The 26,794-nt window shown below is 39.5% G+C and overlaps 1 protein-coding gene across 2 annotated transcripts in view; it reads right to left on the bottom strand.

Moving 5' to 3' along the window:
- PLCH1 (phospholipase C eta 1) overlaps window positions 1–26,794 on the bottom strand; it is a 289,851-nt gene that overhangs the window by 6,552 nt on the left and 256,505 nt on the right. For both annotated transcript variants that reach the window (XM_070072610.2, XM_089331048.1), the window contains 9 exons: window positions 23,314–23,385; window positions 18,177–18,268; window positions 13,523–13,620; window positions 8,949–9,128; window positions 8,751–8,858; window positions 7,672–7,796; window positions 3,308–3,392; window positions 1,868–2,014; window positions 1,565–1,644 (listed from right to left, as the gene is read on the bottom strand). In XM_070072610.2, the coding sequence (XP_069928711.1) occupies window positions 1,565–1,644; window positions 1,868–2,014; window positions 3,308–3,392; window positions 7,672–7,796; window positions 8,751–8,858; window positions 8,949–9,128; window positions 13,523–13,620; window positions 18,177–18,268; window positions 23,314–23,385 (987 nt within the window). The remainder of the gene's footprint in view (window positions 1–1,564; window positions 1,645–1,867; window positions 2,015–3,307; window positions 3,393–7,671; window positions 7,797–8,750; window positions 8,859–8,948; window positions 9,129–13,522; window positions 13,621–18,176; window positions 18,269–23,313; window positions 23,386–26,794) is intronic.

The raw sequence follows: 26,794 nt of genomic DNA, 5'->3' as shown, positions 1-26,794 counted from the left end.
ACAACAAATTCTATAGAACATTTTCTTCTTCATATTTTAATTTATTTCTGGCTCAAGTTTGAAATAAATTCTAAAGTTTATTGCTTCCTTCAATATGCTAAAGATACTACGTAGTTAGTTCAGGATTCTTAGAATCTAAGAATCATTTTTAAAACACTTTGACATCTGTGTCTATTTAGGTCAGAGGAAAGATCTCAAGAAGCAACACAAACAGAAATCCATGACTAAACACAGAATGTCATTAACTTTACTACTCTTGGAAACCAGGATCCTAAGGATAAACATATATGGAAGTATATGTTTATATATAATTCAGGAATATATTACAGTCATAACTATTAATATTAACCAACATTTTTGAGCATTTCTATGCATCAGGCAGCATTCTAGAAATAATCTATTTATTTATGCATGGGGTAGGTACTATTTTTACCCCACATTTGCAGATGAGGGAGCTAAGGCATGGATATACACAAACTTCTGGAGGAAATGATCCAGACTACACAGACTTCCTGGTAAAGAACACTGAACATGGCTATCCTCCATCCCATGTTCCTACAGTCCCTCCGATTCACATCTGGTCCTAAGAATTCATGCCAGTGGCCAAGTCGCCAGTGACTTGGCATGACTAAAGGACCACCTACTGACTGGCAAACCTCAAGGGTGTTCTACAATGAAGACAACAACATTAGGAGAGAACTATGATACTTTTTTATGGTCTCTTTCTTTTAAATCATGTGAGTAGTTTTAAATCTGTTCACAATTTTTAGGGTTTCAATTCAAAACAATGGAAACAAATGAATGTATCTTGCCTAGAACTGACTGGGATCAGAGCCCGGTTCATACAGGTAATTCAACAAACTTCTGAGACATTACATTTCCCACTGCAGTCAGTTGGGTCTTGTCAAGGATTAAAATGAAATTCGAAGTTTAATTATAAGGGCTGCCATTATGACACGGTGCATTAAGCCACCATATGAGCATCGATTCAAGTCCTAGCTGTTCCACTTCTGATCCAGCTGCCCGCTAATATGCATGGAAAGGCAGCCAAAGATGGTGCAAGTGTTTTAGTCCCTGCCACCCATGTGGGAGACCTGGATGGAACTCCTGGCTGTTGGCTTTGGCTTGTCCCAGGCCTGGCCATTGTGGCCATTTGGGCAGTGAATCAGTTGATGGAAGATCTCTCTCTCTCTCTTTCTCTCTCTCTGTGTTTGTGTGTGTGCATGTGTGTCTATGGAGTCTCTCTCTCTCTCTGCCTTTCCTTCTATTTCTGCCTTTCAAATAAATAAATAAATCATTTATAAGAAGTTTAATTATATCTTTACTGTTTTAGCAGAACAGTGACTGAGTAATAGTTTTTTTGATTCTATGAAGCCAAGGGGCACCTGGATGGAAGGGATAAGTACATACCCCGGAGAGGGCACAGAACACAGGTGGGTGGGCACAGAACTGGGAGAGCAGGCTAGGCCCACAAAGAAGTTTCCTGAAGTATACATTTCTTTTATGCACTCCGTCCACCAGTGACTTTATTGTATGTGATTTTGACCCCTGTGATCTCTCTTACCTTTCCATAGATTTCATTGATTGTTATGTGGACAAATATGGACGCTTCTGCCAGTCCTTCCAAATAGACATGGCGGTAGCCTGATAAAATAAAGAAAGTTGTCTTGCATTAGACTTTCTCATGGGTACAACAGAATTAAGTATCAGACTTGACCTCAGCTCTTTCCATTTTACAAAGCATGTTAACAATTACATTTATCTTGTGACACATATTTTACATATCATATATAATAGTCATATATCACATATTGAATCTTCTAAAAGGAATGGTCAGTCTAGAGAGAAAAAGCCAGCTTAAACCTACCAGGCACCAAGCTGCTGAAGGTCACAGTTCTTTGTCCAACAAAGTCTCGTCCAATGGGATCGTGATCCCACACCAGGAATCGAACCAAAGCTATTTCTGGCATATGTACTGTGAATGTCAATGTTTCTTCCCACACAGGGTTAAAGCCTCAGAGAAAGAGGAAAAGAAAAATCAGGAAAACTAAAGGCCTGACTGGAAATGAGTTGGCAGCAACATCTGCAAAGCAGACGGTGAAAATTGCTTGTGACGGTTATTAAACTCGTGAACATGACTGAGCTACTCAGGACGCCTCACTGAAATAAAGCCTCAGAATTCACCACAATGCTAGAAAATAATTGGTAAGAAAATTGCCTGTAAATTATCATATCAATTCTATTAATCTTTGCTGCCCTGTTGAATTGTAGAGGAAGCTCTTCAGTATTCAGAATGCTTTAGTAAGTTCAAAAATTATCTATAATAGTGATCTAAGAGTAAAAACAATAAAGAAAATTATCCTTCCCAGTAGAATCATGCTTCTTACCCACCAAAGATTCTGCTGTTGTAATAACCAACACCAAGGATTTTATAGGGTGTTTTGCATGTGTTAACACTATTGTACATATATCATCCTATCTAATTCTAACACTCATCCTCTGAGAAGGCCAGGGCAGGGCAGGGTTTTGAGTTTTGTTTTTTTTTTTTTCTAATTAAGAAAAAATATATATGACTGACTTTTACAAATATATAATTTTAAAAAATTATACAAACATACAAGCTCATTTTTAAAGTAGGACATATCAGTATGTATAACTATGCTTGAGAAAACTGCCATTCAATAGAAAGCAAGTGCCTAAGGTCACCAGTTAGTGACAGGACCAAATTAGACTACATCCTGCTGCTTCCCAGTGGCTGTTCATGCAGCAAGAACTTACCACATGAAAGATGATCTCTCTCTATACCTACCTAAAATGAATAGAAAGGTATGTAACTCAACTCAAATAATAAAAGGCAAGAATATATTCCTTGGTAAAATTCCCTCTGAGTAATTATAAAAATAGATAATATATTCAAGTACTCCCTAAGTCTCTGTTCTTTGTTTCTAAAAAATCAACATAAGTTTTATTAAATGTATGTATTCAGAAGGTATCAACTACTTAGTCTCATAAAAGTCCTCAAGCTAACTGAAATAATTATAGGCTGAAAAATCAGAGGCGCCCTTCCTGGAAAAGAGAATACCCTACTATTGAACCTGCACAATCCTTTAAAGTCTGAGTCTAGATTACATCACAGTTACAATATGTCACATTAATTCCAGTGAATGTGTTAAAAACACCTTAACTCAGATGGCACTTATAGATCTTAGGGATTTGTTGCTACCCTGCATAGACATATTATTCAGTATCAGTACAAATACTAGTTCTGGAACATCCTCATCGAGACTGACACCGATTATCATCTTACCATTGTCATCCACCACACGCGTCTGATCTTTACAACAATCTACTGGTAATCCAATGATTTCAACTTCAACAAAAGGATCGATAATCTGTATAAATAAAGAGACAGCATTAGTAAAGATGATCATTTATTCTCTATCCTTGTTTTCTGTTTTCCCACAAAGTTGATGCTCAGGTATCAAGCTGATTTCATTGGTGCATGAGAGAAGGAAAAAAATGGGTGTGAGGAAGGAAGGAGATTCCCTCTACAAAGCAGTTAAACATGGCATTCATTGTCTAGTGCTCAGCTATGCAGCAGCCCTATGGGGGCAAATGTGGAGATATTTTTAAAATTTTTCCATAATTGCATAATATTTGCATTTTTACCTGATGTCATTGTTTCTTATAATAAAATCTCTCAGATTGAAAAAAAAAAAGAAAATGAGACATTCGAGGCACCACCCATGACACTGGCATTCCTTTTGAGCCAATATGAATTCAAAACCCAGTTGCTCCACTTCCTATCCAGCTCCATGCTAAATGCATCTTGGATCAGAGTTGGTGAACTGAAAAGGCTTCCATAGCCTTGGCAAAAAAAAACTCTTTACAAGAGCCTAGGGTGATTACTGGCGCCATAAACAAGAGTGTCAAGTCAACAACAGGAGTCACTGTGCACTTACTCCTCATGTAGGATCTCTGTCCTTAATGTGTTGTACAATGTGAATTAATGCTATAACTAGTACTCAAACAATACTTTACATTTTGTGTTTCTGTGTGGGTGTAAACCATTGAAATCTTTACTTAATATATACTAAATTGATCTTCTGTATATAAAGATAATTGAAAATGAATCTTGATGTGAATGGAATGGGAGAGGGAGCAGGAGATGGGAGTGTTGTGGGTAGGAGGGAAGTTATGGGGGGGCGGGGAGGAAGCCACTTTAATCCAAAAGCTGTACTTTGGAAATTCATATTTATTAAATAAAAGTTAAAAAAATAAAAAGACAGATGACCAAAGGCCTTGCCACTCAGGTGGGAGATCCATGTGGAGGTTCTGGGCTCCTGGCTTCAGCCTGGCCCAGCCCACACCATTGCAGCCATTTGGGGAGTAAGCAGCAGATGGAAGACCTCTATTTCTCTGTCTCTCTCCCTCCCAGTCTCTCCTCTTCTCTGTAACTCTGCCTTTCAAACAAATAAAGTAAATCTTACCAAATGTTTATTCTGATTCTAACCATGAAGAAAGAATCAGGTAAATACAAATTGAAGGACATTCTAAAAATAATTGGCTTGAGGTTAAAAACAAAACAAAACAAAAAGTCAATGTCACAACAACATCAGGGATAGAGAGCTGTTCTAGATTTTAAAAGACCATAAACAAATGCTAACCAAAAGCAGTGTGAGATCCTTCATTGGGTTGTGTTTTTTTTTTCTCATTTTTTAAATTTTATTTAAGCTATACAAGTTTCCTGTATTTCACATATACAGACTTAGGAACAATACTCTCGACCCTACCCCCCCCCCCCCCCCCCCGTTCAAGCTCCAATCCTTCCTCCTCCCTCTCCCATTCCCACCCTTAATTTTTACAAACATCTACTTTCAGTTTACTTAATTATTGCAAAGTTAACCCCATACTAAGTAAAAGAGTTCAACAAATTCATTGGGTGTTGACTCCAAAAAGAAGAAAGGAAGTTAAAAGGACAATTTGGAGATAACTGGAGAAAACTGATTTGATTATAATAGACAACATTATCATAGTAGTTTAATGTTAATGAGTGCAGTGATCTCACTGCGATTGTATAGGACGAGATCCTTGTGCTTAAGACAGAAATGCTGAGGTATTTATGGGCCAGGGGTCATTTCAACAACTGACTTCCAAATAATTCTGCATAAACATATATACAGAAAAGCAAGTGTTGTAATATTTACTAACTGAATTGGTGAATGTAGGTGATTCATTTTTCTATGCTACTTTTCTGAGGTTCAGAATTTTTCAAATTAAAAAGTTTGAGAAAAAACACAAGAAATAAAGCTATGACTGGAAGCAAGGAAGGTAGACTTCTGGGAGTTCTGGACAGGCTCTTTTTAAAAAAAATTTTTTTTCATTTATTTGAAAGAGTTACAGAGAGAGAAGGAGAGACAGAAAGAGAGAGAGAGATATTTTCTATCCACTGGTTCATTCCCCAAATGGTAGTTGGGCCAGGCTGAAGTCAGGAACCAGGAGCTTCTTCCAAGTCTCCTACATGGGTGCAGGAGCCCAAGTACTTGGGCCATCTTCTGCTGCTTTCCCAGCCACATTAGCAGGGAGCTGGATTGGAAGTAGAGCAGCCAGGACTTGAACCAGTGCCCATATGGGATGACAACACTACAAGCCATGGCTTTAACCCACTGTACCACAGTGCTGGCTGTGTTTTGATCTGAGTGGCATGACAATTAATCAAGCTACCCATGTTCGAATATTGCGGCCAAAAAAAGAAAAGATAAAAGAATAAACTCTCTGATGGCACCAAAGAATTATCCCTGCTGTTGGGAGGAGAAGAGAATGCAGGGGCAGAAAGGGAGGCAGGGCCACCAGTTCAGCTGGGAGGCTACAACAGGAGAGCGGAGTAGGCTGCTGCAGTACAGAATGAAGAAAATGTCCCATCTGAAGCACCTGCTGTCTGAGGAGGAGGACACTGTGCCATCTGTTGATGAGGAGGAGAGCAGAGAGAAGGCTGGAAGCAGCCACTGCGGAGAAAGGAGAGAGTGATGTGGAAAAGCTCCAGTGGCCGCCCGTACCCTGGGGCACTGGAGAGCTGAGACAAGCAGTGCGTGATGACACCAAACTGCAGAGCTCTGTGGTCTCCTGCATCAACACCCAGAAATGGTGGCTTAGTGGCAAAGAGCCCAGCGTGAGGGACCAGCCCAGCGAGCACAGGGAGGCTGCTGAGAATGAAAATGGAGCGTAGAAGTCCAAGCCCAGGGGGAATGGAAATAACAGAATAAAAGCTCTGTAAAGAAAAGAGGCTATGCTCCCAGAGGGAAGGGGCGGGGAGGGAGAATCAGTTTTTTTTTTTTTTTAAAGATTTCATTTATTTCACTTGAAAGGCAGAGTCACAGGGAAGGAGGGAAGGAGAAAAGCAGAGATGGAGGGAGGCAGGGGAGACACATAGAGAGATCGTCCCTAAGTTCACTTCCAGCCACTGGTTCACTCCCTAAGTGGCCACAGAGGCCAGGGCTGGGCCAGGCTGAAGCCTGGAACTCTCTCTAGGTCTGCCGCATGAGTAGCAGGGGCCCAAGCAGCTGGGTCATCCACCACTGCTCTCCCAGGTGCATTAGCTGGATCGGAAGTGGAACACCCAGGACATTGCGGCAGAGGCCTTTGTCTTTTAATTAAACTTGTTTCTAACTGACATGATTAAAGTTGTGGTAGAGGCCTTCCCAAGGTTAGAAGCAGAAAAAGGCAGGCATCTCCTGGGAATGAAATGTGGTTATCTGCTTGCCTATGAATGCCTCAACTGTAGTCCCTATCTGCTGCTCTGTAACTATTTCAGGTTCTGCTTGTTAGCACACAGCAATGATGTTAACCCTTGCCAGACAGCTTATGGCTCAGTATGTGTGGTTAAAAAAAAATCTTCAGTAACTCCCTTCACATGCGCAGTAGTATATCAATCCTTGGCTGCCATGTAACAGTAGAATATTCAATCAAATGTATGCAGGTAACATAAGGGAGACAAGAGGCTAAAACCATATACAAAGGGAAAATGCTTCTTTGTTCAGGGCTCAGGATTTTGGATAAAAAATTCCATCTGGGCTTTGTGCCAGCATAATAAAGACTGCATCCTATTAAGAGGCTTTGGTGTCTTATCCCGGGGTACATGAATCCTGCTACAGCCTGAACTGGCATTCCCATGGGATGCCAATGTCAGTGTTGCAGGCAGCAGCTTACTGCCCTGTGCCACAACACTGGCCCCAGAGGGAGCCATTTGAAAACCATGCTACAGAGGTGCAGCAGGTGATGACAAGAACCAGCATCGTGGCCAGGGAGCAAGCGGCTGGGGTCCAGCAGGGATCAGGGTTGTCGAAGTAAAGGGATGGGAATGGTAAGTTAAGGTGTGTTCTTAGCAATGCTTCCATTAACAATAACATTACTATTTGTGCCCTAATTTCATCATTGCCAGCGTCAGCCTTGAATTGTGAACTGAATAGTGGCTCTTCATGCCTCCAGAGTATCGGCAGCCTTGCGGACCAGCAGAAACTAGGTGTGGTTTTAATAAGTTGGTTAATGTGTAATGAGCAGAGATGAGTGCTCATTTTGTTGCTCACACACCCTGAAGAGATTTTTGATGAATTGTAAACACCATAAAATAATCCTCTAATTAACCACTTAGCCAGTTAGTCATATGCAGCTTACCTCGCCTCTGTCTCCAAACATGGAGTCTGGAGGTTTGGGGAGCTGCTGTCCACTGATCACTTTCAGGATGAGCTGCTTTTTGGGGTTAGCAGGAAGCGGGTCACCAGAGAATGGGTTGAAAGTACCTAGCCACATAGACAGAGGTTGGTAAGAAAATACACACTGCTGAAGCTTGAAAAATAAAGAAACAACAAATACTGAGTTACTCCAGTTTCTTAAAGCAAAAAAAATTATCCCGTAAACTATCAACTTGTCTTTAAAAGAAGGCAACACCAGTTGACATTTCCATAGCTGTGGTTTTTATTACAATCCATGCACCCAAAGGCCAGAGGAAAGGGTCAATTTAAAGCAAGTTTCAGCAATACAATTGTCAACCATAGCACAGAGGAAGAACATTTTGTTTGTATGCCAATAGTACAAAAGGAGGAGCATTTGTGTCAGTTTTAAGAAATTGTCTAACATCTACTCTCTCAGGTATGCAGTGACTGTAACAAACAGAAAGAAGATCTGAAATTAAACAAGTAGCAGAGCAAGAATAAAGACAAAACATAAAGCCCAAAGACACATTTGTCAATACTTCTTTTTAACCTAGTGTTACAAATCCAATATGGAAAATGTAGAGGGAATTTTAATGAGCAAAACCAAATGAAACTATCATTTTATAGGATAGTTATTATCTTTTCTTTTTTCCAAACACTGTTTTGTAATAATACTACACTGACTAAAAGGGCTTGATAAATGTTTTTCAGGTGGAATTAAACTTTATCAGCAGGTCTCAATCTCACACTTCCTAAGACAATTTCTAAAAGGTAGGGCTCAGATCTTAGCAATCTAATTGGTAAGCAATCATCGGTCCATTGCTATCCAAGTCCCACTTGACATGCATAACTTCAGAAGAGAACATTCTACACATCATGCTACCTGAACATTGAATAGTTGTGACAAGAGCTGTAACTTACAAACACTTTAATCAGTCTTTAAAAAAAAGAAATAATGTTGCAGAACATGGGGGTATCACCGACTATCCTTAAACAGAGGTCACCTGAATTCAGAGACATGGCTATGAAATTAATGCACACCTTTACACATTTGCTGGGGTTTAAGGACATAGCCACAGTTGCCATTTGTCTTGAACTTGGCTCGATTTAACTGCATCATTCGCCCTTCAGACTGGTAGTTCAGTGCCACTGTGTGAGTTGAAAGTTTGAGAGAATTAGGCAAGATGGCCAGGCAGAGTCAAATACACTAAGAACCACTCCCTCCCAAGGCATACACACCTAGCTGGCAGCCTGCATTCCAGTAGGGCAGAGGGTTGAAGTTACTGGAATCAATGCGGTAGGCAGATGGGTAAATCCTCGTGAGTTGCTTTTGGTTATAAATCATGAACTGCTCTGATTTCTGCTGAACCACCTGATGTGCTCTCGTTTCACTGAATGATAACACGTTCCCTGTGGTTCCTGGCAGTTTTTAATAAAGAAAGGATAGTGAGAACAACCGCAAACAAAACACCACTCACAAAACACTTTATAACATCAGATTATATCAAAAGTAACAAAACAGAACCAAAGAGTGGATTCAACCTGTAAGTGTAAAATTTCAGCCATAGTAAATTGGAACAGAATTTGAGCAACAAATGAGTTCTGAATCAGGCAGCACTCGGAATCTAAATAGGTTCAGAGTGACTGAGTCCCATCCCTTGTGCAGGTTTGATTCACAATCAGAGAAAACTCAGCTACTTGTTATAATTATAGGTTAGAGTTGTTCATACATCAAGTTGAGTTACATTTCACTACATCTAGAGAAACCTTTAGGCCAATTTAAAAGATATACAGAGGCAGGTATAGACCAAACTTAAAGCAGAAATAACTCCTAACCAAGAAATATCCACAAACACCATTCTTAGGACTCTTTGCCATTTTGAAGCCAAATTAGAGATGTGCATCTTGCTAAGGTACCTGCCTATTTCTAGGTCTAATGTTTTCCCAATAATTCAATCAATCCATTTATCATGTCTTCCTGGATAGCATGACAAAGGCAGAGAGAAAAAATTATTTTCTAGGGGCATGACTCAGGCAGAATATCTTTACCAAAGATACAGACTACCATGCATAAATAAAACCATCTATATAACTTATACCTGATAACAGCACATTCTTTGAAGACATACATCTAAAAGGCTCATGAGTGAAACATGTATTAACTAATAAAATTCAAGGTCTAAGAAAATAAAGGAAAAGAATTAATTATGAAAAAGAAAACCTTAAAGTTTGTTTGAACAGATTCATGGAGCCATAAAAATCTGCATGGGAGAAAAGAATAACAATGGGGAAGAGGAATTCCACAGAACATATGAAGAAAGTATGTTTCAGAATTGTGCACCTAGCCAGGCTTCTCAACCATGGAAAAAAATACAGGAAGTAAAAGTATGTGAAGCCTATGCTCAATTTTCTGCTTGGACAGCTGCAGAAGGGGTCAAGAAAGCTGCAAGTTTAGAAGTCATGATGTGTAGTATTGTGATGCCTCCTGCTTTGTTTCCATTGTTTGGCCTTTCAAGGTCTTTCATGCTTCCATATGATTATTCTTTTTCCCTGGTTCTGTGAAGAATGTCTTTGGAATTTTTATGGGTATTGCATTGAATCTGTGAATTGCTATTGGTAGTTCAGATGTTTTGAAAATAGTAATCCTTCCAATGCATGAACATGAAAGATTTTCCTTTTTTTAATTGTTGTTTTATTATCCTATTTCTTTCATTGATATGTTGTAATTTTCATTGTAGAGATCTTTCCCAACCTTAGTTAAATTTATCTCAAGGTATTCAAATTTTTGTAGCTATTATGAATGGGATTGTTCTTATAATTTCTTTATTAGACAGAGCACTGTTGGAGTATAAGAATTCTATTGATTTTTGTGTCTTGATTTTGTATCCTGTAACTTTGCTGAATTCTATTAACAGTTCTAATAGTTTCTTGGTGGAGTCCTATAGTTTTTATTCTTCATTTTGTTGTTGTGATATATTATGTCTATTGATTTGCATATGTTGACCCCATTTCTGCATCCCAGGGGTACATCCTACTTCGTACATGATATTTTTGATGTGTTGTTGGATTAAGTTTGTAGCATTTTGTTGAGGAGTTTTGTACCTACATTCATCAGGGTTATTGGTCTACAGTTCTACTTTTTTGTTGTATCTTAATGATTTTGGTATTAAGGAAATGCTGGTCTCATAGAATGAGTGTGAAAATATTCCCTCCCTTTCAGTTATTTGGAATAATTTGAGAAGAACTGGTATTGGTTATTCCTTAAAAGTTTGGTAGAATTCAGCAGTGAAGCCACCTGGTCCCGGGTTTTTCTTTGTTGGCAGATTCTTTATTATGAACTCAATCTCAACCTTGCTTGTTGGTCTGCTCCTGGTTTCTATGTCTTCATGCCTCAATTTTGGTAAATTATTTGTGTCCAGAAATCTATCCATTTCTTCCAGATCTTCCAATTTGTTGGCATATTGTTATTTGTAATAGCTCCTAATGCAAATATTTACATTTAATATTCCACTTTTTCCCTACTCTCAGCATTTTTACCATTTTACGATACCCCTTTCATTCCTATTCCTTCACCTAAAATCCTCACTCTATCCCCAAAATGACCAATAAATCCCTATATGTCCTCTCGACCTGCTGGAAAAGGCCTGCCTAGATAAAGATCCAAGTTTCCCAGAGCCTTATTCCCATTCAACTCAAACAAGCCGAGTGTCTGAACTCAGTCTGACTGATATGGTCCATGAAACTAAGGAGTCAAACTATAGTCTTGATGAGCCAACTAGGCCTCAGTAATTTCGAAACTGTACCTTTTTACCAGTACATAGTCCCCCCAAGTTCTCTGCTGTCCCCTAGGTTGGACAGGCTCGGATGTTAAATGCTGGTCATCTAACAAACACTGATACTCCAGAGTTCAAAATGGGGGGAAGTCATAAATACGAGTAAGTGCAAAGAAATTAGAGAATTACAGTTATTAATCTAATGATTTCTGCAGGATAGATTATTTCCCTAAAAAAACACATACTCATATATATTTTGCTAACATAACTTATTCACATAGTTTACATATGTCAAGCAGATTAAAATTGATCTTATTTGCAGATGTTGACATGGAGTGTCTTGAGCATGACAAGAGAAAATATAGTCTAACAAGCCTAATTCAGACAGAGGACTGTAATCAATAACGGTTTTGTCTGTCTTTCCATATAAATATGAACAACACAATATTAGTAAGATGGGCTTCGTAATTAGACACATATAGACTAGTAATTAAAAATTTGGTTATTTTGCATTAAGTCATACATTCTTTAGCTACTGCTTGTTTTGCAGCCACACAAAGACACACACACACAAACAGCTAAAGTTCCAGAGCTGAATAATACTCAAGTTTATAATTTCCCAATCACCTAAAAGGATGGTAGTCCAAAAGCATTTATTGGAAATTTTCATTCCCTAAATCAAATACAGCTTTAACTTCATTCAGTGATTCCTTGAACTTATTTTTGAGCTGTGAGCTGTGGGCAGTTATTTTAAGATTGTGTTACCAGCTTGCTGAAAATCTTTTTTTTAATTTATTTTTTGACAGGCAGAGTTAGACAGTGAGAGAGAGAGAGACAGAGAGAGAGTTATAGACAGTAAGAGAGAGACAGAGAAAAAGGGTCTTCCTTCCATTGGTTCACTCTCCTAATGGCCGCTTGGCCGGCACTGTGCCGATCTGAAGCCAGGAGCTGGGTACTTCCTCTGGGTCTCCTACGGGAGTGCAGGGTCCCAAGCACTTGGGCCATCCTCCACTGCCCTCCCGGGCCACAGCAGAGAGCTGGACTGGAAGAAGCGCAACCGGGACAGAATCCAGCGCCCCAACCGGGACTAGAACACTGGGTGCTGGTGCCGCAGGCAGAGAATTAGCCAAGTGAGCCACGGCGCCAGCCCACTTGCTGAGAATCTTAAAAGGGGCTTGTTCTCACCTATTAATTTAAATTTTGTATAATTGTCACCATTTGAAGAAGGAATCTACACCAAAGAAAGACATTTTTTCTGCAAATAGATACACTTGTGGAATGGGTGGGGAAGTAAAGTTGGAGGCAAGAATCCCAGAGGCTTATAAAGATGTAAGACCCATCATAATGTTGTTTTTCTTGCACTAATACTTTTTGAAAAAATTGGAGATTATGATTTATATTTCAGGTCCACTAAAAGTAAAATTAAGTTGAAAAGCTAAAGGAAATAGGAGGTAAACAGAAAAGGAGAAATCAGTAGTTAAGTCAAAGGTAAGCAGCATTGGGACTAGAATTTCTCAGCTCAATATGGCAAATAATAGTTGAAAAACAGTGAAAAGAATCTATGCTACTGAAATTTTTGTTCCTTTTGTTAAAATCTCAGTCTATGGTTTAAACTATTTTCATCAAGTCTTCCAATGAGAAAATATGCAGCTTTTCAAGATGTTAATTTTAATGTCTTCTCTCCTCTGGTCATCCACACTTGGAATGGACTCAAAGTCCCAGGAGGCCAGAGCTCCACAGTCTAAGCACTATTGGAGATCTTGCCATTAATGTATCTATCTTTTTATAATTATAAAGTACTCCTTAGCCCTGTGGGAAATTTCTCTGACCTCTAACCTATCAGTCAACCACCTTAATCAACAGATACCTCCATGTGAGATCAGCATTATACCAGCAGTCAATTTCCTGATTCTCAAATTGGATTCTTCATAGTGACAGAAATGTGCAATGATCATTTTAAGCATAGATTAATTAACAATTGACAACGAAAAGTCAATAATGTTTATCCAGAGCAGAAGAAGAAAAACTCTCAATCCTTACCATCATCTACAATGTCCTGGGCTGCCACAGAGTTTGTGTACACAACCAAATCAGAGAGTTCTCGGCAGAGTTTCATGGTTTTCCTTCTGCGACCCAACCTGTGAAATACATCCAGAACTCATGGCATTATAGGGCTGGAAGAGTTTTGGAATTCTGGTAATTTTAAATTCCCTATTTAAGAAAATGATTAAGTGACCTACCTCAGGTTCTAATGGAATCGAAACTAGAATCCATGCAAGATTTCTAGTTCAGTAATCTCTTCTATATTCTTTTTTAAAAAAAATATTTTAGCTATGCAAATTTCATGTATTTCATATAAACATATTTAGGAACATAGTGATACTTCCTACCATACTCCCCCTCCTGCCCATACACCTACTCTTATTCCTCCTCCCTCTCTTATTCCCTCTTTTAATTTTTATGAAGATCTATTTTTAGTTTATTTTATACTCGTAAGATTAACCCTACACTAAGTAAAGAGTTCAACAAATAGTATGAAGAAAAAAACACTGTTCGTCAACATTCAAGACAAGGGCTGTAAACAATCATCAAATTTCAAAATGTCAATTTCACTCCTATATATTACATTTTAGGTATTATATTAGTTGCCACAGATCAGGGAAACATGGTATTTGTCTTTCTGGAACTGGTCTTATTTCACTAAGTATAGTGGTTTCCAGTTGCATCCATTTTGTTGCAAAAGACAGGATTTCTTTTTCTTTACTGCTGAGTAGTATTCCATTGTACACATATACTATTTCTTTGTTCAGCACTCTTTTCACCACAACATCCTACTAATGCAGTTTTATTCTCTACTCTGTCAGAAATCACAGCCTCTTCTCATGTGTTTTTGACTTCTCCTGGGTTTTATTTGAGTTCTAATCTATTCCCACTGTGACCCAGCTAGGGAATTCACCATAAAACAACACCACGCTTACAGGGAGAACTTAGACTAGAAAGCACAGAAACAATGCAATATGGACCATAAGAATTATATAACTACAGGAAATTACACCAACATTTCTACATTAATTATCTTTTAGAGGTGTAATTTTTTATTTTCCTCTTTAAGCTTTTTCTATGTCCTTCAACCTAAGTTCTTCTCTCCTACAAACCACTCCAAAGATGCTTTTTACAAACTTACAAATCTATCTTTCACTACTCTTTCCTTAGTGAAGTCCTTCAAATTATCACATGGACACTTTTCTCCTCTAGGTGAACATCTAACTCTATTCCTCACCAAGAAGATATACAAGTATCCCAAGCACATAAAAAGATACTCAACAGCAGGAGTCATTCAGGAAATGCAAACCAAAACTACAGTGGGTTGTCATGTCATACCTACAAGATGGCTATATCCACAAAGGTAAGTGTTGAAAGGAATAAGAATTGGAGTTCTCAAACATTGCTGGAGAATATAAACATGGAAAATAGTTGGGCAGTTCTTCAACAAGTTAAAGTGTTATCCTGGTGCCTAGGAATTTTAATTTTAAATATATACCCAAGACAAATATAACCAGATGTTCATATACATAAAAACTTAACCATGAATAGTCATAGCATCCTTATTCAAAACAATCAAAAAGAAAAATATTGAAATGTCCTTTAAGGAATGGATAAACAAAACACAGTGTATGTATACAAGAATATTTGATGATAAAAAGGAATGAAGCACTGATAGTACAATGTGGATGAATCTTGAAAATATTATATGAAGTAGAAGAAATCAGATACAAGGGTCATTTATGTACAATGTTCAGAAAATGCAAATCTTAGAGACAGAAAGTAAATTAATGGTTGTCAGAGACTGAGAGCGAAGGGAATAGAAAGTGACTACTAATGGGTACAGAGGTTTGTGGGGTTTTTTTTTTTTTTTGAGGGGGGCAGGGGAGAGTGATGATGATGTTCTAGAAATAGGGAGTAATATTTAATGTAAATTTATTGAGCAACTATTAGAGATACAACAAGGAACAGATCTGATAAAAATTCCTATCCTATTGGTGCTTAAAAACATTCAATAGAAGAACCAAGGATAAAATGCCCTTCTGGTCATTTTGCCAAGAAAAGAGGCATGAACATAGATAAGTATAAAAATCATTGAAAGAATGTATGTTCAGCATTTATCAAATAGGAAATTCTATAGCCACTGGTGACAACATGGTTTGTATCGCCTAATGATCACAAAACCAATGTGAGATTATGGCAGAAGCTAAAAATAAAGCTCCAAGGCACTTGGATGGGGAATTTCTGCATAAAGTCAACATTTTTTAATCTTTGTCTTGGGCATGGATTAGGTTAATGAAGTACTAAAAGGACATCATTATAGATGCTCAAGCCCCTATCATTATTATGCAAAATCTATAATTGACTGAAGAGCATCATACAGTATGGTTTCATGTGATACTCGTGATAATGTCTCATTTGTACTCATTAAGAATGTGTCTTTTTTCAAATGCTATGCCCTCTCTGACTACATGTTTCAAAGGAAAGCCTTTCTCAAAATTATACTCAGGAATATTCATAGCAGAGTTCTCCTTGAAGGTGATCATATTTCTTCTTTATCCTTTACTATAATTATATATTCAAATTTCTATTCCCTAAATGTAGGGACCCTTACTGTGCCCTTACTAATTAGTTACAATTTTATTTAGAGATATCATGTTGGAATTCAAATGTAATATTAATGGAATAACTTTAATCTTATCTTTTAAATTAAGGTACAGAGGGATGTATATATGTGTATACATATCCACCCACCTATACATCTACCTGTGATATAATTCATATTCCTTTGTGAGACTTAACGATGTATATAATCTCTAAGAAACTCCTATATATTCCTATATCAGCTAATGAATCAGAATCTGGGTTCTGAAAATATGATCATTTTACTCATCACACACACTGCTGGCATTGAGTGATCCTGTGCCTGGGAGACTGCCTGCCTAGCCCATGCAGGAGGTTAAGAGGGCACGGCATACCATGCCTCCCAGGAAGGACCCTATGACCTGACTGCTGGCAGGTGGCAGGAGCCCCAGGCACATTTCCCCCACCCCAGCTTCCTGTTGAAGGGCCTTGTAATTGCCAATCAGGTAAACAGCTCCCTGGTGTGGCCCTATACCCATAAGGACCACCTGGAAGACTATGGAGGCTTCTTGACCTTCAAGCTGATTGTAGAAGCATAGAGGCGCCGATATCAGCTTTACCCTATGGAATTAGTGTTGTCCTGAACTAGCTACACTCCCCTCCCCCGACCTCCGCCTGCCCTTTAAGAGTGTGTGCCTGATTGTTAATAAACGGACACATTCACTGAAACTTGTCTCTGGCGCTTCTTGTCTAAGAATCCTGTCACCTCCCCCATCCCGAAAGTGTGGGCCTTGCAGGAGGAGCCCGCACTGGCAAAAGCTAATAAAAGTAATAGCTAGTATTTTGACCATTTATTTAATTGGGCTAGAAAGTCAGTTTACTTCCTTTAATCATACAACGACCATAAGAGACAGAACAATTGAGAAGCCTAACTTGCTCCATGTTCTAGTTGGTAAATGAAGGAACAAGAATTTGAAGTCTGGCTGATTTCAGATTCCCGGCTCCTAGTATGTACTCAGCACCTACCTTGCTTCTTGAGTCTCCTGTGACCGCCATCTATACTAGTCCATGTGATCTTCTCCCTCTTCCCTGAAGATATCTTTTTACTTGACAGCTGCTTTACAGCTGGTATTTATTAAAAGAATCAGTATTGGAGCTGGAGTTGTGGCATTGCAGGTAAAGCCACCACATGTGAGGCCAGCATCTCATATGGGCACTGGTGTACGTCCTGGCTGTTCCACTTCCGATCCAGCTCCCTGTTACTATTCCTGGGAAAGCAGTGGAAAATGGTCCAAGTGCCTAGGCCTCTGGCAGACACATAGGAGACCTGGAAGAAGCTTCTGAATCCTGGTTTTGGTCTGGCCTACCTCTAGCAGTGGTGGCCATTTTGGGGGTTAAACCACCAGATAAAAGATCTCTGTATTTCTGTCTCCCTCTCAATCTCTGTAACTCTACCTTTCAAATAAATAAAATAAATTTTAAGGGCCGGTGCCGCGGCTCACTAGGCTAATCCTCCACCTAGCGGCGCCAGCACACTGGGTTCTAGTCCCGGTCGGGGCACCGGATTCTGTCCCGGTTGCCCCTCTTCCAGGCCAGCTCTCTGCTGTGGCCCAGGAGTGCAGTGGAGGATGGCCCAAGTCCTTGGGCCCTGCACCCCATGGGAGACCAGGGTAAGTACCTGGCTCCTGCCATCGGATCAACACGGTGCGCCGGCCGCAGCGCGCCGGGCGCGGCGGCCATTGGAGGGTGAACCAATGGCAAAAGGAAGACCTTTCTCTCTCTGTCTCTCTCTCTCACTGTCCACTCTGCCTGTCAAAAAATAAAAAATTTTAAAAAATAAAAAAATAAAAAAATAAATCTTAAAAAAAACAAGACCTCACTATAGGCCAGACACAATGCTAAGTTCCCAACATGTATTATCATCTGATAACCAGTTTATCTTCACACATCCCACTCAAGCACCTTACCTTGTCATCGAATTCTCTAGACATGTGCAATGAAAACAACCTAGCTGACAAGGATGGAGAAGCCCCAGGAGTCAGCAAGAAACCGGAAGGTGCTTTCTTACCTGTACAGCTGACCACCCTCCTTGCTAGGATATTGCTGTGGGTCCTCCTCATCATCAGTACTGTAAGATTTAGACCGTGATTTTGTGGTTTTCTGCCAGAAAAATCACAGTAAGGTTGATAATAAAGTCACTGCATCAGGCACATACACAACATACAGGAGAATGGACTGGGTCTTTAAATACACACACGAGGACAATAACTTGGAAGAAAAAGAAATTACCAAATATGGCAGTTTGCCTCACCATTAATAACAAGCATGTCTATAGCCATAACTATATCAAAATATTAATGCAAAACTGAGGGTTTCAAATTCAGAAACTGACTTCTAAGCCAGATAAAACTGAGGCCTTGAAAGGCTTTATTAATCATGCATTTTGAAGGTCTGTACAAGGGGTAGGGTCAAAGTTGCAGTGTCTATTTAAAGATTATAAGGACAGAAATGCCATTTTTTATAAAAGCTCACTATTGATTATTGAATTATAAAAGGCACACTTTTTTAATAAAAGGGAGAAGAATGAGAGCGAAGACATACAGTAATTCCTTTCTAAATAATGAGTAACTACCATTCCTGTCTTTGATCATAGGCAGTCGGATGAGCATCTGATCAAACTACTCTCCTGAGATTATGACCCATTTTCATTTCTAGTAGCAGAATGAACATGGCTACCTACAGGGTACAGGCTGAAAGGCTCCAGGACTAATTTGGATGCATAACTAATTAGACACAAAGCCCATGGGGATATGGTTTCACCACTCTGGAAATAGCCCTGATATTTAAACAACACATACCCCAACAATACAAGTGATGGAGGAGGATGCCAGTAGTTACAGAAACCTTACCACCAAAAAATATATTTTCCATAAACAGATAGGTGCTTTAGAGAGAGTGATCTGAGCATCTGAGGAATATGGAGAAGAGACTCCACCCCCACATTTCCATGTAACCATAACACGATCCAGATTTTCTTAAACCCAACGAATAAAGAACAATCGACGTGTTGGTATAAACACACTTACTCTATCATACTGACAGCTGGGTACAAATCTGGTCTGGAAACTTCTCGGGCATTACTTATTGAGAATCTATGTGCACAGTGTAGGAGCTCTAGTGTTTGAGGAGCTCACTTCCAAATCAGATTTTTTCCAAGCTGGTAAACCACCTAAAGACATCAGCTCCCATTCTGATGTTTGTGCACTAATAACATCTATTCACAGGATTACTGTTGTGGTAATTAAATGAGATGGCCTAGAAAGTCCTTCTAAAAATCACATAATACTTTCATCTAAAACAATATCAATATTTATTAAACTATTCAAATAGTCTCATGGGCAGCTACTTATGACTTGAGATATGATAAGTTCTAATTCTACAGTAGCTGAAGCACTCCTCTTTAAAACACTGACTTTGGAAGTATGTTCATTTTTATTATAAAAATACACAAAATAGGGGCTGGTGCTGTAGCATAGTGAGTAAAGCCACTGCCTGTAGCATCCCATATGGGCGCTGGCTCAAGTCCCAGCTGCTCACTTCTGATCCATCTCTCTGCCATGGTGTGGGAAAGCAGTAGAAGATGGTCCAAGTCCTTGGGCCCTTGCACCCACGTGGGAGACCCAGAAGAAGCTCCTAGCTCCTGGCTTTGGATAGGCGAAACTCCAGCCATTTCCACCAATCGGGGAGTGAACCATCGGATGGAAGACCTCTCCCTCTCTCTGCCTCTCCTTCTCTCTGTGTAATTTTTTCAAATAAATAAATAAATCTTTAAAAAATACATAAAATAGAAATGAATAAATCACCAATGACAGCTAACAGTTGGAGAAATGATACATTTTCTGCACACAGAGTTTTGACATATCTAATGGTTATCAAACCACATACTACATTCTTCACCTTTTTTCCTTTAATGGTTTGCACATTGAGCTCTTTGGGATGACCATCTTTTAACAGCTACATTATGTGAATGAAGCATGGTTTACTTAAGCAGTCTTTATAGTTGAGTATTGTCTTTTCAATTTTTTGTTGTAATGACTAATTTGTCTACTTTTTAAGTAAATCAACACACTAATGGGCATGAAATCAAGAAAAAACATTCCTTTAAAACAGAAGAAAAGGTTTTGTGGAAAACTCATGCATAATGTAAAGTGTGCCACCCAATAACTGATTTCTTGTCACACATTTAGAAAAGTACACCTGTTGTCAGTGTACAGAATGATGAGTTTCCAGAAAGAGAAATCACTCATATGAAGAAATAGAATATTATTTGCTCTCCCTAAAGATTCCTGACCATCTCATTCCATTACCACTTTCTCTCCAAAAGGTAATGATTTTTTTTTAACTTTTATTTAATGAATATAAATTTCCAAAGTACGGCTTATGGATTACAATGGCTTCGCCCCCATAATGTCCCTCCCACCCGCAATCCTCCCCTTTCCCACTCCCTCTCCCCTTCCATTCACATCAAGATTCATTTTCGATTCTCTTTATATACAGATCAGTTTAGTATACATTAAGTAAAGATTTCAACAGTTGCTCCCACACAGAAACATAAAGTGAAAAATAATAGATGATTTTTTAAATGATGATGAAATCAGATCAGACCTATTGTCATGTTTAATCCCAGTGAGAGTCAAGTTGGGAATTGATAATTTCTTTTTTCTGTTTTTTTTTTTTTTTTTTTACAGAAGATCAGTTTTGTATACATTAAGTAAAGATTTCAACAGTTTGCACCCCCATAGAAACACAAAGTGAAATATACTGTTTGAGTACTCGTTATAGCATTAAATCTCAATGTACAGCACATTAAGGACAGAGATCCTACATGAGGAGTAAGTGCACAGTGACTCCTGTTGTTGACTTTACAAATTCACACTCCTGTTTATGGCATCAGTAATCTCCCTACGCTCCAGTCATGAGTTTCCAAGGCTATGGAAGCCCCTTGAGTTCTCCGACTCCTATCTTGTTTAGACAAGGTCATAGTCAAAGTGGAGGTTCTCTCCTCCCTTCAGAGAAAGGTACCTCCTTCTTTGAAGACCTGTTCTTTCCACTGGGATCTCACTCACAGAGATCTTTCATTTAGGTTTTTTTTTTTTTTTTTTTTTTTTTGCCAGAGTGTCTTGGCTTTCCATGCCTGAAATACTCTCATGGGCTTTTCAGCCAGATCGGAATGCCTTTAGGGCTGATTCTGAGGACAGAGTGCTGTTTAGGACATCTGCCATTCTATGAGTCTGCTGAGTATCTCGCTTCCCATGTTGGATCATTCTCCCCTTTATTTATTCTATCGGTTAGTATTAGCAAGTACTAGACTTGTTTATGTGCTCCTTTTGACTCTTAGTCCTTTCATTATGATCAATTGTGAACTGAAATTGATCACTTGGACTAGTGAGATGGCATTGGTACATGCCACCTTGATGGGATTGAATTGGAGTCCCCTGGTATGTTTCTAACTCTAAGGTAATGATTTTCATGACTTTTACTTTATAGGTTTCTTTTTTAACCTGGTTTTGAATTTCATAGAAATGGCACCAACCTATATGTATTTTATTGGTTCTGGCTTCTTTTGCTTAGTATCATGTTAATAAAGATCATCATATTATTGCATGCAGTTATAACTGTCATTTTCATGGCTATTAAATATTTCTTTATGTGAATTTACAATTCTTATTCATTATGTTGTTGATCGGCACTTGAACCTTTTACTATTTGGACTATTATGAATAATGTCACTATAAATATTGCTGTTTCTGTCTTTTGACATATACCAGAAGTAGGTGAACCTGTGACATCATCGCACACAGTGCAGCTCTAGTAGCTTCTGTGAAACAGTGTGCAAAAGTAGCTGCATAGATGTCTACACTGACAAGCAGAGTGTGGGTGTTCAAGTTGCTCAACATCCTCAAGCACATTTGATTTTTGTAATCTTTTATGTATCATTGTGGGGGATATGTGAGGGTATTTCAAAAAGTTCATGGAAAACCTGAATTAAAAGTGTGTATTTTGGTACAAAAAATCTTGAAATCCATGCATTTTTTTGACAGGCAGAGTTAGACAGTGAGAGAGAGAGAGACATAAAGGTCTTCCTTCCATTGGTTCACCCCCTAAATGGCCGCTACGGCCAGCGCGCTGCACTGATCCAAAGCCAGGAGCCAGGTGCTTCCTCCTAGTCTCCCATGCGGGTACAGAGCCCGAGCACTTGGGCCATCCTCCACTGCCTTCCCGGGCCACAGCAGAGAGCTGGACTAGAAGAGGAGCAACCAGGACAGAACCGGTGCCCCAACCGGGACTAGAACCCGGAGTGCCGGCGCTGCAGGTGGAGGATTAGCCTAGAGAGCCACAGCACTGGCTGAAATCTATGCATTTTTTAAAAAAATATTTATTTATTTGAAGGTCAGTGTTACAGAGAGAGAGGGAGAGAGATAGAGAGGGATCTTCCATCAGCTGGCTCACTCCCCAGATGGCTACAACGGCCACGGCTGGGCAAGATCTAAGTCAAGAGCTTCTTCCAGGTCTCCTACATGGGTAGCAGGGGCCCAAACACTTGGGGCATCTTTCGCTACTTTTGCCAGGCCTTTAGCAGGGAGCTGGATCACAATTGAACCAACCAGGACATGAACTGATGCTCATATGGGATGGCGGCATCAGAGGCAGTGGCTTTACCTGCTACATCCCAACACCGGTCCCTTTGTTTTTTTTCAACATACACACTTTCCATGAACTTTCGCAAGACCCCATGGATATGTAATTTAGTGATCATTTTAGTCAGCATTTGCCATATGGTTGATAGGATGACACTCTTTTCTTAGCCATTTGGACATCTTTTGTGAAATGCCTGTTTAAGTCTTTTGCCCATTTCTTAAAAAATTAGGTTGTCTGGCCTTCTTATTCATTCACAGGAATAATTTCTATATTCAGCACAAAAATCCTTGTTAGCTACACTTATTTAAACTATGCTTTCCCAGTATGTAGCTTTGTGACATTTTTTAAATTTTAAAGTAGTTTACATATCCATCTTTTCCTTTTCTGGGTTCTACTGAAGAAATCTTCAGCTATTGCACAGTCACAGTGATACCCTCTTACCTTTCAGAATCTTCATCGCATTGTACATATTTACCACAGTTGATTCAGACTTTCTTGATTCATACCTTATGTTTTCCAAAGTTGGTCATCAGGGATCGTCCATGCGATTTCTTTCCACTTTCCTTCACTTCTGGATTCTGAGTAAATAAAGGCATATGAATCTTACTCTTCCATGCTTTTGTTTTTTCCTTAGCTTTGCTGGAATGGCAGAGGGATCTTCTCTTCAATTTACCACCAGGCGAGAAGCAAGCAGACCCTGCTTGTTTCCTCCTGCCCTACCCCTCCCATCCCCCAAAAGGCGACTGGGTCTGCTGAGACAGAGAGGCGCATTGGCAAGGATGCCTGGGCACCAGCCAGGATGTAGCTGCTGCTCGCAGCTTTCCAAAGCTGCGGTCAAGGGCTCTCAGCAACACCCAGCTGTGCTGGCCCTCATGGTGCCTAATCACCAGGCTGTTCACAACGTAAGCTGTGTCCTTTCAATGCCGGAGTGGAAATAAATCATTTCCAGTTAAAAAGAGATTTAATTTCAGAAAATGACCAAAAGTTGTTAAAAGGCAAATCTGCTGAAGAAAGAAAGTGATCACATTGATTGAACATGGCTATTTGGGGTTTTAAAACATTAAAAAATCCAAGGATAGGGGCTAGCACTGTGGCATAGTGGGTAAAGTCACAGCCTGCAGTGCTAGCATCCCATATGGGTGCCAGTTTGAGTCTTGGCTGCTCTACTTCTGATCCAGTTCTCTGCTACGGCCTGGGAAAGCAGTAGAAGATGGCCCAAGTCCTTGGGCCCCTGCACCCATGTGGGAGACCCAGAAGAAGCTCCTGGCTCCTGGCTTCGGATCAGCACAGCTCTGGCCATTACAGCCATCTGAGGAGTGAACCAGTGGATGGAAGGCCTCTTTCTCTCTCTCTCTCTGCCTCTGCCTCACTGTAACCCTGCTTTTCAAATAAATAAATAAATATTTTTTAAAAATCCAAGGATATCTCTAACAATATGATTATCTTTACTTAAGTAAAAAGTAGAAAAGCATTGTCTGTCCACTGAAATAATGCCCTCTGAGGTGAGCACTGGGAAGAGGTAATGTTCTCTTGGAGTTTTTCCTCACACAGGTTACTTGTCCAGGTTAGAGATCCTGGCCAACATTCTTTGCTCAAGTTCATATCTTATTAGGGGCCAGAAAATGCACCTTGCTTAAAGATTTAGAAATTCATTCGATTTTTATCCCTAAAAGTATTTTAAGTGGTTCATTGTCAATAACATGATATAAAAAGACATCAACAGGCCCCACCTACCCAGGACTCAAGATAAGAAGAGAAGAAATAGATAACCACATAACTGGAATAAATGTGGGTAGGCAAAACCAATTAAAATCACAAGGCTGCGAAGGGCATTTGCAAGTGACCATAAACACTAGTCAAAGATATAATTTAGGCATCAGAGGGTGGGAAGAGTCCAGGAATTGGTTGGAAAAAGATAAGTCCAGCATTTGCTGGAGTGGTAGGGGTGAGGGGTTCACAGGGTGATATTAGTTAAGTATTGACTAGTTCATGTGTGTTCATTGTCTTTGAAGAACTATTAATGCTGATCATTAACTGTTCAAAAACTCTGGAATTAAAAAGGTAACCAGATACGATCATGGAAGTAACACTTCTCTAACTTAGGGATTCAGTTCTGCCACTGGGAAGCTGCATATACATTGGCAAGCCTCTTCTCTTGGTCTCAGTTTTCTTATCTGTGGAATGGGGTAGAAATGAAGCAATTAACCTATGAATATTTTTCCACCTCTATTGGTAGAGGGAGCATGCCATTTACTGTCTAAAATAGAACCCTTTGAAAAATTATATGGGGCACTTTTAATAGTAATTACTCCAAGACAACAAAGCAAACTATCTCAGGCAAACTGAAGTATGAGGTCCCCCATATATTAGGCAACTACTATATCTCAAGGATAATGATAAGTGTGCTATATATATTCTCATTTAATATATACAACCATCCCAGAGAAAAGCATAATTAAAATTCAACTTTACAGAAAAGAAAAACTGAAATATAGTGAAATTAGATAATGTACCCAAAGTTACAAAAATAGTGACAAAATAAAGAGTCTATTTAGCTCCAAGTCTATTCTCTGGCTTCCTTTCCTTCCCCAGCTACTCCCCACACAAGAGATAGATGTCAATAAATACCTATCTCCAGTTCATAAATTGACTGATTGATTGATTGATTTGAAAGGTAGAATGACAGAGAGAGAGAAAGAGGTAGAGTGAGAGACAGATATATAGACACCTTCCATCCCCTGGTTCACTCCCCCAAATGATCACAACAGCCAGGCCTGGGCCAGGGCAAAGCCAGGAGTCCTGGTTTCCTACATACGTGGCAGGGGTCCAAGTATTAGGCTATCTTCTGCTACCTTTCTAGGTGCATTAACAAGAAGCTGAATTAGAAGCAGAGCAGCTAGGACTGCAACCAGGACTCTGATAAGAGATGCTGGTGTCTTAAGAAATGGCATAACCAACTGTGCCACAACACTGGGCCCTATATGTCTCCCTGAGCATCTGCACCGAATCTTTCACTGAATTCATGGATAAGACTTTGTCCCAGGAACCTGGCAAGAACAATAGCAAAGCAAATAAAAGTGATGTAGACACTGTCCTCACAGGACTTACATCTAATGGTGGTGACAAACTGTTACAATCCACTGTGATAAGATGATAATGGGGAATGTTTAGGGCACGCGGAGGCCACCTTAACTTGAGGATTAAAAAAGACTTCCAAGAGGATATGATGCAAAAGCAGAAGCCTGAAGATGAGTAGACATTATCTATGTGACATGGGGAATTACGTTGTGGCCAAGAAGCAATAAGTACAAAGCCCAGGTAGTAAGACCATGATAGTTTCCAGGAAACAGAGGAAGCAGACCTGTGCCTGTATGTATTTGTACACACATGCATTGGGCAGATGAGTCATCGCTTGGTCCAGAACATAAAGAGAGGATCTCATGGGCTACATCTCTGAATGTAAACCTTTTCTTTCAAACTATGAGCCAACTTCGATAGATTTTTTAAATATTCATTCATCTGTTTTTGAAGCAGAGATAGAGACATAGATAAACAGCAAGTTCCCACCTGTTAGTTAACCCCGTAGATACCCACAATGGCCATGGTCATATCCACCGCAAGGAAATCAATCCAGATCTCCCATGTGGGTGGCATGGACCCAATTATTTGAGATATCACTGTTGCTACCCCAGGTCCACACTGGCAGGAAGCTGGAATAAGGAGCCAGAGGCAGATACTGAACCCAGGCACTCCAATATGGTACACAGGCATTCTTATTAGTGTCTTAACTGCCAGACCAAATGTCTACCCCTTAAAAATTATTTTTTGAGAGACAGAAAGAGAGAATAAGAGCAAATGAGAGAGAGGCAAATCGACAGGCAGAAATCTCAATTGGTTAACTCGCAAAATGCCTGCAACAGCTAGGACTGGGGCAGGTGGAAGTAGAGACCCATGAACCTAAACAAGGTCTCCCAGATGGGTGTAGAG

The sequence above is a fragment of the Oryctolagus cuniculus genome, chromosome 4, assembly GCF_051225735.1.
Source record: "Oryctolagus cuniculus isolate XC-2025 breed Fujian yellow rabbit chromosome 4, ASM5122573v1, whole genome shotgun sequence".
NCBI classification, from domain to species: Eukaryota; Metazoa; Chordata; class Mammalia; order Lagomorpha; family Leporidae; genus Oryctolagus; species Oryctolagus cuniculus.
Note: the sequence above shows the minus strand (reverse complement) of the source record. Positions and strands in the feature narration are given on the sequence as shown.